Raw genomic sequence first — 14,588 nt, forward strand, 5'->3', positions numbered from 1 at the left:
TTCTGGTTAAAAAAAAGTTTCCATTTGTTTAAAATACTGTTGTGGTATACTTGGAAAGTTTTGCTGAGAAGTTACATGCATCTGCTGTTGTAATATGTGTACATAGGGAATGGCATAAACACAGGGACAACAAAATATTTACTAATGTCCTTAGAAGCCAATATAAATATATCTCTGCTCTTACTCTGCAAAGACTTTCGCATGTTCAAACAACTTTATATTCAGAGCTGAATACTTGGATTGCTTTCAAGTAGTGTTAGGCACTGTATGTTAATATATTCAGCCTACTGATTAAATAAAATATCTCCAAAAAAGAAAGCTAATTGCTGCAACCAGGAAGCATCATGGTATTAGTGCCTCTGTAGTTAATATATTGTGGTTGGATATTGCAATTTTAACAGCAGCTGTTACAATTATTGCTTGATATTATGTATTCTGTTGAAATAGGAGAAAAAAGAAAGGTGACAGTATTTTGGAGAACCCATCAATTCCAAATCCTTTTCCTGAGCTGTGTTGCTCGCCGTTTGCATCAGTTTTGTCAGCCAGTCTGTTGCCCAAGGCAACTTCAAGAAAAAAGCAGGTAAGATTTATAAATTATTGTTTGACAGTTCCTAAATTGGTTAAATGAAATCTTGAGGAAAAGCTCAGTTATCTATTAAATTATTTTATTCATATTTCTGTAATTTGGTGAATTTTTTTCTGTAGGTCATCAATGATTGTAGAAAATGAGGTTTTGGAATCTGTGAGTTAAGACATGACTGTTCTTTCACAGAGTGTATGTGCGGCTCTGCAGATTTTTCAATTTAAGTGGAACCAGGGGCAGGCAGGCAGTACTTTATGTCCTTAAATGAGAAGTTAATTTCGTTTTTCCCTTCCTCCCCACCTCCAATTACTGTCATCAATGTTACAGAACAGAGGGTTTTAACAGTCACTGAACAGCTTTTCTAAAGTTCTGATTTTGCCAGGATAATGGGAAAAACCTAAATGGATGGGGAAGGAGCAGATGCTGTGTACCTGGCTATATGTTACATGCATGAGTGTTTATCCGTGTGTGGCTGATGTTAATGTATTTCCATAAAGACCTTAAACTGTAAGCCAGGGGAAGATCTGAGCGGGCAGAAAGACCTGGCAGTACTGTTCAGACAGTTTCCAGTTATTGGAGATTACTGGTGTTGAAGATCAGTTTCACTCTTTGGAAGCTTACCTGTCTCATTCTCTCTGCTCTTCTTGAGACTGGAAAGAGTTCTCACAAGGAACATCTGTGGGATTAGGATTACTCCCTCCTTCACACTCTGTGTTTTGGTGGTCTGCATGATCCCTGTTTTAACAGTTTTAAGTGTGATATTGGAGGTGTAAGAACCTTAACCGTTATTCCATTTTTAGATTTGCATGAAGAATATGCTTGGAAGTTGAAGTTTCTTGTAGTTGTATTAACTTTTCTGAAGCTAACTTGCCACAGCTGTTTCTGTGCACCTGCCAGAGAACTTTGTTAGCCAAGTTGTGACCAGTACCCTGAGGAGGAGCCTTCTCCTCACTTCTCCAGTGAAAAACATTTGTATGTGTTGGGAAACTGCCCTGATTTGATTTTGCCCTATTTTGCATGTCCACTATGGTGTCTCTCTGTAAGTTATGGTGTTTTTCTGGACTACTTTTATTGCTTTTAGTACTTATGCTACAATAGCAATACTAATCTGATGCATTCTGGCCAGTGTGCATCTGAATGTTGTGCATCTGACCACAGTGGGATAAAACTGTTCCAGTTTCCTCTTCTTGGGCAAGGTGGGAGCATTGACTGTCTCTGCAGAGGCAGGAGAAACATTGAATTGGTAATATTATCTTTAAGAACAAAAGGACTAAAAGTCACATTTTAGAAAAGATAGTTTAAATTAGTTGCGGGCCTAAATCACAGTCATTGTGGTAATCTTTGGACTTGAAATTGGGAAGCATGATTTAACACACAAAGGTCAACTGCTTTTGTGGCCAGTCACATTTAACATTGCTGACAGGCTTCATTGGTTAAATCAGCTTCAGGCTTCCAGAAGCTGAAGTTCATGTCTTCACTGACTTTACTTCTGCTTCTTCCTAAAGGTTCACATGTACTTCTTGTGATGATTTCTGCTCACAGTCCTTCAATTTCTCCTGGATTTTTATTTAAGAATGTAGTGCTTCTTCTGGTAAAAGCAGGAACAAGAACAACTGGTTTCCTGACAGAAGTGAACTAACATAATGCTGGTGTCTGTTGGAGGGCCTGACCTGTTTTCCAGCTACCAGAAACATGGAGAGAAATATTCCTGTTACTTTTGTGGAGGCATTTTAACAAGACTATGATTTGTGTCCCCTAGGTGTCTGTTTATGGCCACTGCCATAAACAGGAGAAATTATAAGGAGGAATTATTCTAGACCAAGCAGACCATTTTTCAGACTCAGAATGACTGTTGTTGCATTCTTCATCTAAAATTATTAAAGTTAGGGCCAAGTGACAATTGTCAAATTGAACTTTTATCTTTGAAATTCAGGTTGAAGTCTTCTAATAGGTTTCAAATTACTTAGGTTTAAAAAGAGAGGAATGCTAAGCAGGTGTGCAAAGAGAAGTGAACTGGCTGTGACTTTGACTTCCCACAGGTGGCTGTGGAACTGTGCTTGGAAATGTTGTATTTCCACCCCCTGTCCTTATTTTGTCAACTTTGTAGCAGCGTTGTGTGCAAATATGTATCTGTATACAAAAATTTCATGAATATTACTGTTACATTTTGATAGTTCACTAACTCTTAAGAGAAACCAGCTACTCTTAAGAATTTTTTTTTGTGCATAGCGTTGACAGCTGCCAGAATTCTTTCTCCTCTGATGATCTACATATGTTTTCAGTGATTCTTCTTTTAGATTGCTTGCTTTTGATTTAGTTTCTTTTTCTTCTCTGCGTTTAATTTCAAGCATAGGGCAGGAAAATTGCAGAGTGAATTTCTACTTGTGTCTTGTAGATAACTATTATCAAAATGGGTGTTTCTAAAAGAAAAAAAAAAGAAAAGATGCCTCTTCTGTCTTGTTTTTCTCTCCAAAAAAGATTTTCTGCTTCTGTAGAAGAAAGAAGTTGTCATGAATATCTTCTCTTTTATTCATAGCACCTGTGACATCTGAAATCTTTCTACTTCTAAATAGATTATTAACGTTATTTTGAATTCTTGTTTTTCTAAGCTGAAATTCTTACTGTCTTCTAATGATCTTTTATTGTAAGCTTCTCAAAACGTTGAACATGCTGCTTGAACAGCATGTTTGTGGGGTTGACTCACTGAAAATAAGTTTATAAAAGCAAATTGGTAAAAGCCACGTAGCAGAATAGTGATTTGCCTCTGTGCTTGGGAAGTGGTATGTCCATGCCTCTGAACATTGTTTGGTCTGCCTCACCAACACAGCTGTCCATCTCTTTTCTCCCCTTGCAGTTTTGGAAGAGTTTTGTGTTATATCTTTGAATCACAGAATAATTAAGTTTGGAAAAGACTTCCCAGATTGTTGGGTCCAACCTTTGACTGAGCACCACCATGTTCGATTAACCATAGCACCAAGTGCCATGTCCATTAGTGTCTTGAGCCCTGCCAGGGATGGTGACTCTACCGCCTCCCTGGACAGCCTGTTCCAGTGCTTGACAACCCTTTCACCAAAAAAATGCAGAAAAGCTGGCAGCCTACAGCTTGGAGAAGTGCACTCTTCCCTGGGCTGGGAACTGCATGGCCCGGCCCAGAGAGCGATGGTGAATTGTGCTGCTGCATCCAGCGGTGTCCGGTCACTAGAGGTGTCCCCAGGGATCAGTGTTGGGCCTGGTCTTGTGTAATGTCCTAACTGATGGTCTGGATGAGGGCATTGAGCCTACCATTAGCAAATGCAAAGACCATGGAAGTTGGGTCAGATTTTGATCTGCTGGAGGGCAGGAAGGCCCTGTGGAGGGACATGGACAGGCTGGATGGATGGGCCAGACCAGGGGCACGAGGTTCAACATGACCAAGTGCTGGTCCTGCACTCGGGATACAACAGCCCCATGCAGTGCTGCAGGCTGGGGGCAGAGTGGCTGGAAAGTGGCCCAGCAGAAAAGGCCCTTGGGGTGCTGGTTGGCAGCAGCTGACCACGAGCCAGTGTGTGCCCAGATGGCCAGAAAGGTCAAGGGAATCCTGGCCTGTATCAGGAATAGTGGTCCCTGCAGGGCCGGGGACTGGTGAGGCCACACCTTGAGTGCTGTGTTCATTTCTGGGCTCCTCACTTGGAAGAAGGACGTGGAGATACTGGAGAGTGTCCAGTGAAGGGCAACAGGACCCATGAAAGGACTGGAGAATGTGTCTTGTGAGGAGTAGCTGAGGGAGCAGGCTTTGGTTAGTCCCAAGGAGTCTCAGGAGGGGCCTCATTGCTCTTCACAGCTCCCTGAAAAGAGATTGGGGTGAGGTGGGGGCTGGTCTCTGCAGTGAGAGAACACATGGAAGTGTTCTTAAGCTGAGGCAGGGCAAATTCAGATTAGATAATTGAAAAATGTTTTTACTGCTAGGGTGGGCAGGCATCAGAGTGGGTTGCCCCGTGGGGTAATGGAGTCACCATCCCTGTTTCAGAGGCATCTGCACCTGGTGCTGGCTGGTGGTTTAGGGGTTACAGTGGTGGTGCTTGGGTTGATGGTTGGACTGGGTGACTGTAAAGTATCTTCCGAACTGGGTCATTCTCTGATTCTATGAAATGTGTTCAGATAAACTGAATTTCATGTTTCAGGTGGTAGGTTTTTATCTGGATAGGCCAAGAAAATACCATTTTTCACCTCATGTCCAACACAGTGTGTCCAGTTTCGTGGATGGTGGGAAATGTTGCCTTCCTCTGAGGAATCAAGCATCTGCTGCTTCTGGGTGGAATCCATGAACTTGCATGGAAATCTAATTGTGCCTCAAAGCTTGTGTTCTCTAAGAAATTACAAGGAACTGAAAATATAAAACACTGCACTTATGGCTTTAATTATGATTAAAATAAATATTAGTAGGCAAAAGTATGAAATGTAAGAAAACTTATTCTGTTCTTGTTGTCTTTGGTAAAATGAACTAAGAAGATGTTGCTGTAGCTTTATGGAAGCTTAGTTTTTTGCTTTCTGAAAACAAAACCTGAATATTTTCACTGCAGAAGCTGACTCTTGCCCTGCTCAAGGATAAGCCAAAAAGTGTTTCATGACAAAAGTAGTTCAAGGTAATTAGTGCCTTGTTTCTTTAAATTAAATTAGAAGTGCAAAAATAAAACTCAAGTAAATCTCAAGGTCAAGAAAATTTGAAATTTTACCTTGCCTCTTTTGTCTTTCTTGATGTTCTAAACAAGTAGATATTTTTATCATGTAGAATCCAAATGTGCTCCCACAATGTTCTTTCCAGGAATTCAGTTGTATGGAGACCTCAAATACATGTGATTGTAGTGGAATTGACTTTGCTTTTTGTATTCATAAAGTTTTTAATGTAAAGCTCTTTGACAAAGAAGAGCCAACAGGAACTTTATGTTTAAGAGCAGAGTTTTTAAAAATGTGTACTGTTCTAAGTTTATGAATACTATTGAGCGTTGACTGTTGTAATTGGAGCACCATTTATTATTTTTTTTACAGCTATAATTCAGGGTCTTCTAATGTATCTACTTGGAGCCTCATTTTCCAAAACTGCATATAATTCTACTAGCAGACATACAGGGCTAAGTCTTTGGTACTAAATGTGTTCATGACAGATTTTTGTCTGAAATATCTGTTTACTATTGCCTTTCAAACAGTGCAAAAACAAAAAGGGTTTTTTTTTTGAAATGCAGTGATTCATAAATTGCCAATCAGTTTCCAAGGGTTGCGACTTCTCTTCCGACCAAAAGAGGCATTTCTTGAATTTACTCTGTAATTCCAGTCTGTGTGTTTGTTACCAGATTTCCTTCCAAGCTGGAGACAATTGCACATGTCCTCCTTTGTAAGTTCTCAAATCTTTTCTTCTTTACAGCCTCCAAACATATATCAGTTTTCCCCCTGGCTTTCCCTTAAATTACACAAGAAAGTCAGAAAGGAAAGGAAAAAACTCTTCCAACCAGTTTATAGATTAACAGTAAATACATTTTGTGCAGAACGCAATTAAAGAGCTCAATGAAGTCTCTAATATAAGGATTGCAAAAAGGATTCAGTTGGATTCCTTTTTGTGATGTTTCTTTTGGTGGTCTGCTCCAGTTCCTGTGCTCTGTTCTTTATTGATATGGTTGTACCTGCCCACCAAGGAAAGATTTATTGATATTAAAGTAGATTGGAATTAGTTAGAACCCTATTAAAACTATTTTTTACCTGCTATTTTAATGCAGGTACCTTTGTACTTTGACAAGCCATCTTAACACTGTGACAGTCACTTGTCTACAAAGGTAAAAATCAGGCGGCAAGGTTGAACAGTTTCTTGTTTTAGCAATCAGGAATATTGCCTGGCTTATACTGGAGGTGCCCTATCACAGGCAGTGCGATATATCAGCCTGGGGAAGCTTGAGAATAATCACCTGTCTGTTTCTTTTTGTATTTTACTTTATCTTCTTTACATTGAAATTAGTTGCTTTCTGTCAAACTTCATGTTAGTGTTTCCTTTCACTTTTTTACTGTCCAAAAACAACTCAAAGACTGTAAAAATTAAGACTGTAAACATTCTAACTTCACAAAAATAGCATTTTTTCCCCCATTCTAATAGGCAAAAAAACAAGTAACTTTTGTGGTTACTAAGATACTGCCTCTGCAAGCTTTTTGCTTAATTTGTAACATCAGGAAGGTGTTAGGCTTTAAGTTTTACAGTTTTCACTTCTATAAAATAAAATAAAATTCATCAGTACTGTCACAGATTTTGGTAGACATATTGCCAGTGTTTGTCAGATTGAAATGGTTTTAACAATCCTTTGGATTTTGATTGTTTTGAATTCATCAGCCTAAAAGTCAAACCTGAAGCTGCTTATCTTTTCTTTGAGGCCCATTTTCTCAGTGCAGGAAACTGCCTCTTCTGTGCTGTTTGGGAAGTTCTATTTTGAACAAGAAACCTTTGTGATGTTGCAGTAGATCTAATAACTTGTCCAAAAAAACCTCTGTAAATTTGGAAACCTTGATTTTTCCAAGAAGTGAGCCATTAATATTTATCTCTTGAAGTCTGCACTGACTACCTGGTATTTTGGCCCTGTCAAGTCTCTGTGTCTAGAGCAGGTGATGATACAAACATGATCAACTTCTTTGAATATGCAAGAGACTTGCCAGTTAAAGCCAGGTGAAACTGCAGGGAACTCTCTTATGCTGCTGAGTCACTTGTGATAACTCAGTTGTACTGAATTTGACATGAAAAGATTAAACTCTTGTGAATGGAGTTTGAATCCTCATAATTTACAGAATGAAATGAGATGTGATGGATACTAACACACTTTTTATTTATAATTGCTCCCAGGGACAGGTACTTTTATTTAGGGTTAGACTGGAGAGCTGGAAAGTTTGGGTCATTTTGTAGCCACTCCATAGCTGCCATAGACAGATCAGTGATTAAAGAAATATTTTATTGGCAGATCTTTTTTGAGGTTTCTTCTCAGTGATGGCATTGTCAGTAAGTGATGCTGTGTTAAGGAGGCTTGCATTGTAACAGCAGAGCACTATTGGCATCTTCCTTTTATGGACCATTGTCTGAACTGTCATTGATCAGAACAGATACACATTCCCCTCTGATTTCCTGGGACACACAGTCTAGATTAATCAGAATAGTGTTTAGTAATATTCATAAAATTAGATGAAGCCTTAAGTATTTTTGTGGGTTTTTTTTCTTCCATTTTGTTTTTCCTCAATGTTCTCTTCTGGTCTTATAAAACTTCTGTTGTTCTCTTCTGGTCTTCTTTTGTTGTGTCATTGCCCAGTATTTTTAACACCAGTGTTATATCAGCTACTGGTATTTTTATATTATAAACAGTGTATAGTTGTGTTGAATGAGACTAGGGTGGTCAACGATTAATAGTTAAATTACTTAAATGATACAGGTTTAGTAAAGTTGACAACTTTAGATGATTCTTAATAAAAGTTTACAACCCCTTTTGAATGAAAAAGTGTGCAACAGAAGGAGAAAATACAAGGCACTTTACCATACATTTTACAGTACTAAAAAGTGTGTAAGACGATTGAATGTTCATGATTTTATCATCATAAAACTTTGTTAGTTTAGTGTTGGGGCATTAGCTGAAGAATGGAACTCAAATTCAGATCAGTTTTTCCTAGGAGTTTTGGTGCAGTTTTTAGCATATCCTTGAATTACTGCATTTCTGATGTTCTGAGTTATTATCTTTTCAAATAAGAACTTGAGAACTATAGAAACAAGGAGAGGCATATTCCCATCCTACTTCTGTGCATAAATGTTGACACAATAAGTATAATTTAGATTCTATATTAAAAAAACCCCATGCCTCCATATAAACACCACTGTTGAACCTGGTCAGTTTTCACTAGGTGGAATTAACTTGATCATCCATGTAGAATAGTATTGAATATTTGTGATTGATAAAATAATTTAATACTCTTTATACATTCATATTTTCTTGTATCTATTTACAGTAGATAGCTGAGGACTTACTTGTTCTTTCACATGATAATTCCAGAGCCACTAATACAGTATGGTTGTTCCCCCATGGTTTTTGCTTCATGCTCTTTTTAACTCTTTGCAGTGGTAATCTTTGCTCTGTGACAAGTGTAATTAAGAGATCAAGATAGAGTTGTAATGAAAACTGGATCAATTGGAGATGTCACTGTTAGGACAGAAAAATAATTCCTCACTTTTTTCAGGTGCCTGCTGATATCATGCTTCACTCTCTGCTTTCAGTTCCCTTGCATAAGAAATGTATAGAAGCTGTCAATAACCCTGAGATCTCTCACCCTTCTTACCACACTCTGTAGCAGAGGACAACCTATATCTGTGTCTTAACACCTGCAGATCACTGAGATGAGAGTCTTTAGGATAACAGCTGTCTGTTGCTGCTTGTGTAGCAGGAACACCAACGGCCAGGCAGTGGAAGGGCATCCTCTTAGGGACAGTTCATGCTGATCTCTTTTTGTGTGTGTGCAGAGACAGTAACTGATACAGCTTCCAGCTGGGGATTTCAGGGCTCAGAGTTTCCAAACTTTTCTAGCAGTTGCTTATTCCTATGAAGAAGATGGCACTTGTGTCTCTAGCAAGTGGTGAAACTTGGCAATGATAAGTTGGAGATAACAGCTGACCAATGCCCAGGTCCTCCATGTTTGTCTTCAGCACATTTAAAGCTGCTACTTCTAAAGGCATTCACATTTTTATGATTGCTTTTGATTTGGGAATGAACAGAAAGGGAGAATTTCAAGCCAGAGTGTTTAAGCATGCCTCTCATGTTATAGTCCTGATGGGAGTCAACTCAAATGGGAATATTTAAAAAGAAAAAGCTAATCAGGCCAACAAAAATCTTTCATGAAGGGCAGTTGTGGGAGGAGAAATTGAGAGGAAGAAGAAATTAGACCTCTGCTCTAGTAACAATGTGAAGTTGCTTTTCTCCTGTTTCAAGTCACAGAACATTCATTTGCAGCTAATCAGCTCATATTTTAGCCCAATAGTGTACATGATATTTAATACTGAAGTCCCAAGAGAGAAACATATATCGGTTATCTTAGTTGTGTGCCTGTGCTTCTAATTAGGATACTGATGAGGTGTTCCTGCCTGTGTCTGATATGCTTGTACTGCATACTGGTAGCTCTGTCTTTTAGCTTCTTCACTTGATATTATATCCACAGGAAATCAATATACATGAGATTGTCCTGTGATCAGAATGGGATTTTTCAATTACTGCATTCTTGGGCTATAAATAGCCTTTTTTATTAGTTATGTTATGATAACTCCTGTTACTGATTACATTAAGACTTGGTGTTTATGAACAGCTGCAAGCTCTTGATAATGGCACAGAAATGGTATCAGCTGTTGAGAAACAGGCTGGAGGTTTGCAAGAATTTATTCTCATAATTGCTAGAATTCACTGCTGTGTAGTGAGAGGGAAGTCCTTGCAATACGAGGGTTTTCTTAAATATCTCAGCTGACAGAACTTCATCTGTGTGCTTTTCTATCAGGCTTGAACCTATTGATCACAAAAATAGGCAGCTGAAAAGCTTTGCAAGGAGCATGTGTAACAATGCTTCAAGATTCCCCTAGTTTGTGAGGAAAAGTGGCAGGGATGGAAAGCTTCATTATGTTCCTTGTGGCTCATACTTAGTGAATTTCCTAGGTACATTGTAATGTCTGTGTTGCTTTACAGGTAATACAGTCTGTTTTATGCAACTGCATCTGCAGCAGTCCTTACTGAGCCTCCAGGAGGGTGTACTGTATGCTATGTGTGAAGGCTAAGACCTGTTAGTTTTCTTTGTGCAAGGGACTATATGAGTAGAAAAACAACACCTCAATCACTTTGAAACCTCTCTTTTGTGGGGTGGTTTTAAAGTAAGTATTTATTTGCCCAGTGTATGTAAATGTACCTGTGCAAAACCCACACTGTGTGTGTTTCTATGGTCACACATTAAAGGGCTCTTCTGCTAAAGAGACAAAGTGGCTGTGCCAGGCAGACAGGAGCTCTCACAAGGAAGGGCAAATAGCACCATGAATAGCTTACCTGATTTACCTTGGTCTTGTGTAATAAACTACTGCCTTAGCTCAAAGACAAGTACAAAAAATAGCATCAAAAATTTTTATAAACTTTACTGGATTTATATTATCTGGATTTTTCTTTTTCATCTACAGAAGCAAAAGCTGAGTGTGATTTGTTCTGTTACGTATAAATGCTCACATTCCCGCATTATATCTGGCCGAGCTAGGAATAGATCAGCTCTTGTGACTCCGTATTCAGTGCCTTAAGGACATCACTGACCTTCCTCTTCTAGCAGGAGATCTCTATTCCATATGTTCTTCTAAAACCCTTATTGGAGTTACTAATTTACTAAGGGCAATTCAATTCTTGCCCACTCCATTTAGTCACGCTTTCTTAAGTGGCAAGAAGTAGAAGTGGTTTATATTTTGAAGTGTCTAAAAAGTATCTGCACAATGTTTTCACAACTGTATCTGGTAGCTTAGTGACAAAAATAGGAGTGAAAAGCTGCATAAACATAGTTATTTCAGCAAGTGAGCTGGATCTGATTTCCTTCCTGTCTACCAGCACCAGCAAAATTCCTTGCAGACCTGCCATGGACAAGGAAAATCTTTTATCTGTAGGAAAAAAAATAAAGTGGTCATATGTTTCTCTGAAGGCATATTTGGCTTTCAAAGCCTTTCTGTATCTCACATTTATCAATAGAACTCCTCTTGACTTTCACATGGTGAAGTGATTCTAAAAGGCTTGCACTTAGAAGTTGTGTTTTATTCAATTTATTTTTTTAAATGTATGTTTGTGAAATTTAAAAAAAGAAAATATTTTAATTAATGTTATCTTTAGTACTCTTGGATGCAACCATGTTTACTTTCACTTGTATACATAAATTACTGTAATATTTTTTTAAACCTAATCATTATTTGAATATTGGATTTTTATTACCAAGTCTAATGCAACACTTAATTTTTTGGTTACTTTCTGAATGGGTCTGGTCTGTTAATCTGATTGGAAAAGATACAATACAGATAATTGCGCTGAGGAAAATGAGCCTTTGCTTCACCTTGCAGACAAATGGGTCAATTTTATTCATAGAGCAAAAAGCTGCACATGCTTTCAAGAGCCAAGGACCTTCAGTACCCAAGGGTAAGGAAAAATGGCTTGGGCTATTTTTGTTTCTTTCCCAGTGAAGTCACTAATGCAATGCTGCAAGTTCTGCAGCTGCTATTACCCAAACATTTTTTCATAAGATCCGAGGGAAAAAGGGTAGAGGGAGTTTTTTGTCCTGGTGCTGCAATTATGTGCATGTCTAATATTCCTTGAGTAAAACGCCTGTGGGATCGGGCTCTGGTACCACAAGTTTTTTTCTGGCTCTTACAGCAAAATTTTGGAGCTATATTATAGAATTTTGAAAACATGCTCCCACAGGAAATAAAAACTGTGTGCCTGAAAGGTAAAAACCTAATTGCAAACACTTGACATTTATCATAGCTATCTCTAGTAGAAAAGGATGTTAATTCCAAATGTTACGTAAGTAACACTTTAAACTTGATCTCAGAAGTACTTTTTTTATTTTATCAAAACAATCATAAAGATTTAGGACTGGAGTTGGACAAAAATAAAATGAAATAAATACCTTAAACCTAAAAGATTAGTTGCTATGGATCTCTTGCTGCTATAAACTGAATGTAGAAGGAGTCAAAGTTAAAAGTGAACATTTATTGAGGCAAGGCAATGAGTTGTTTAATAATAATGCTGTATTTTAATTGGTTTAGGGTTTTATTAGAAGCTCTTGTTTTAAAGCTAACAACGAGGATCAAATGTCTGTCTCTAAAGAAATTCTCTTTGTTACTTGGCATAAGTTTCTTATCAGATTTTTTCCATCCTGTGTGTCTCAATCAAGGACAACACGTTTTGAAATTTTAGGAAAATATTTATCTTTACTTCCTATTCCTTGGCAGTATTTTATTACTAATTGAGAGCTGGTGCTAAAATGCCAGTACAATGCAGGTTTTATTTTTTGGAGGGAGTTGTATTTTTTGTATTTATGGTGTTTGCTCCTCTTGTTCATCAACAGAACTTATTTAAGTACTGCGATTTTAGGGTTTGAGAAGGGTGATTTAGCGTGAAAAGAGAAGCTTGAATTCATAGATTCTGAGGTATCTCAGTGGTGCCAGAGACTTGCTATGTATTTCCCACCTGGAAAACTCTCAAATCAGAAAATCCCATGAAATAAAATTATTTATTTTTAACTTGTCATTGTACAGTTTCCTATGTCTTGGAGATGAGATTCTGTTCTAGATACTTTGGGATTAATACAGAGTGTGCTCATTTCCACTGGGTGTGGGGGGGAAACCCCTATAAATATGTTCTAGTGAAATTTAGTATGGATTATTGTAATATTTACCAAGTCAGTCCTGAATACTTTTAGGACTTGTGCATCAGGTGTATGATCAAAATATGCTTGCAGTGACTGCCTATGAAACACAGCAGCCTGCATATCTGACATGTTATTCTTCAAGAAGCTATGAGTGCTTAGTAAAAATATTTTTTTTTAAATGTCTGCAATCTTCAGCTACGAAAAGCAATGTTTCTGATAAGAACTGCTTGGTCAAGAGTTATAAAAGGAATACTCAATATCACAGTTCTGACATCTGTTTAATAATTTGGTTTACAACAGAAATTTTGCTTAGTCATGCTGCATAAAAGCAGAAAAAAATTTCAGTTATTAAGTGCATTATGAGACCTTTAAAAAGAATTATAGCTTGCATTATCATTTAAACAATACAAAATGTTGCCTTTTTTGACAAAGAAGAAAAGAAAAACCCCAGATTTCCTTTGTCAAACCATGTTAATGAAAACAGACTTTTTTATGCAGATATTTGATACATAAAATAATTATGTGAATGGGGATGATTAAAAACTTGGGTTCATAAAACAGTCTTAAATGTCACTCCTTGAAACATTTTATGTGTCATTATTTCAGACCTTGGTTGCATTGGAAAGGTAGTAATTGCATTACTTAAAGTAAAAGGGATGTTTTGCTTCTGCTTTGAATAAAGGTAGTTAAGAATCATATAATTAAACTCCATGGATTCATTAAATCTATTCTTGTGCTCAGTTACTTCTCTGGAATTCAAAGATCAGAAGCACTGAAGAGTATTTTGTTTCCCTGGAAAAACTCAGAGAAAAAGCCCCAAGACTGTAACCACTCAGTGTGAGGTGTTAGAATGCAGTCTTTAATGATTTGGTTTTGTTTTGACAGTAAAGACAAAGCTCTGAGTGATAGAAATGCATGTTGTTCTGCTTATTTTTATAGCCAGAGATAGTGTGGGCATTTGCAAGGACAGAACACAAGTTTTCAAGCTCTTTGGTTGGTTGGTTTGTATTTTGTCCTACCCCAGTGTGTTCTGTCATTGGCTTTGAGTAGGACTGAATTCACATAAATGGAATGACATTTACTAGAGCCCGAGTCTTTCTGCTGACTCTCCAATATTTAGGTTATGAGGAATTAGGTTTCAAGAAATATTGCTAACTACTTTGTTCTGCTTCGTGTTATCACCTGGATGAAGGTTGGCAAGTTCTGTGAAAAGCAGACATGAATTTGTCTTCCAGAAGAGTAACATTGCCTGCAGTTATGCCAATAACTCTGCAGAAAAGGGTATGGCATTTAAATCAGTCTTTTAATTCTGACATTAGTAGGGGTTGCTAACAATGTTTAAACATGGCTGTATTTATTTTTTCACCTTTTCTTAAATTTCTCTAGTGTAATAATAATGTTTCTTTTTTGATAAATGTAGAAATTTTTTATTTCATTATGTGAAATATGTTTGCTTATAAATATATATGTGTCCACAATTGAATTTTTTTACTGGTGCTCTTTTCTCTGTAACTATAATTCTGTACTTTGTGCAGGAAATTATTTTTCTTAGGGATTAATGTAGTTTTTAAAATGTCATGATTGCTTTAAA

General features: G+C 37.4%; 1 protein-coding gene across 1 annotated transcript in view; it reads left to right on the forward strand.

Annotated features, from left to right (window-relative positions):
- Window positions 1-14,588, forward strand: part of GRB14 (growth factor receptor bound protein 14) — a 58,965-nt gene that overhangs the window by 1,766 nt on the left and 42,611 nt on the right. Inside the window, 1 exon segment of the mRNA XM_074548593.1 lies at window positions 448-580. Coding sequence (XP_074404694.1) covers window positions 448-580 — 133 coding nt within the window.

Source organism: Zonotrichia albicollis, chromosome 10 (genome assembly GCF_047830755.1).
Source record: "Zonotrichia albicollis isolate bZonAlb1 chromosome 10, bZonAlb1.hap1, whole genome shotgun sequence".
Lineage (NCBI taxonomy): Eukaryota > Metazoa > Chordata > Aves > Passeriformes > Passerellidae > Zonotrichia > Zonotrichia albicollis.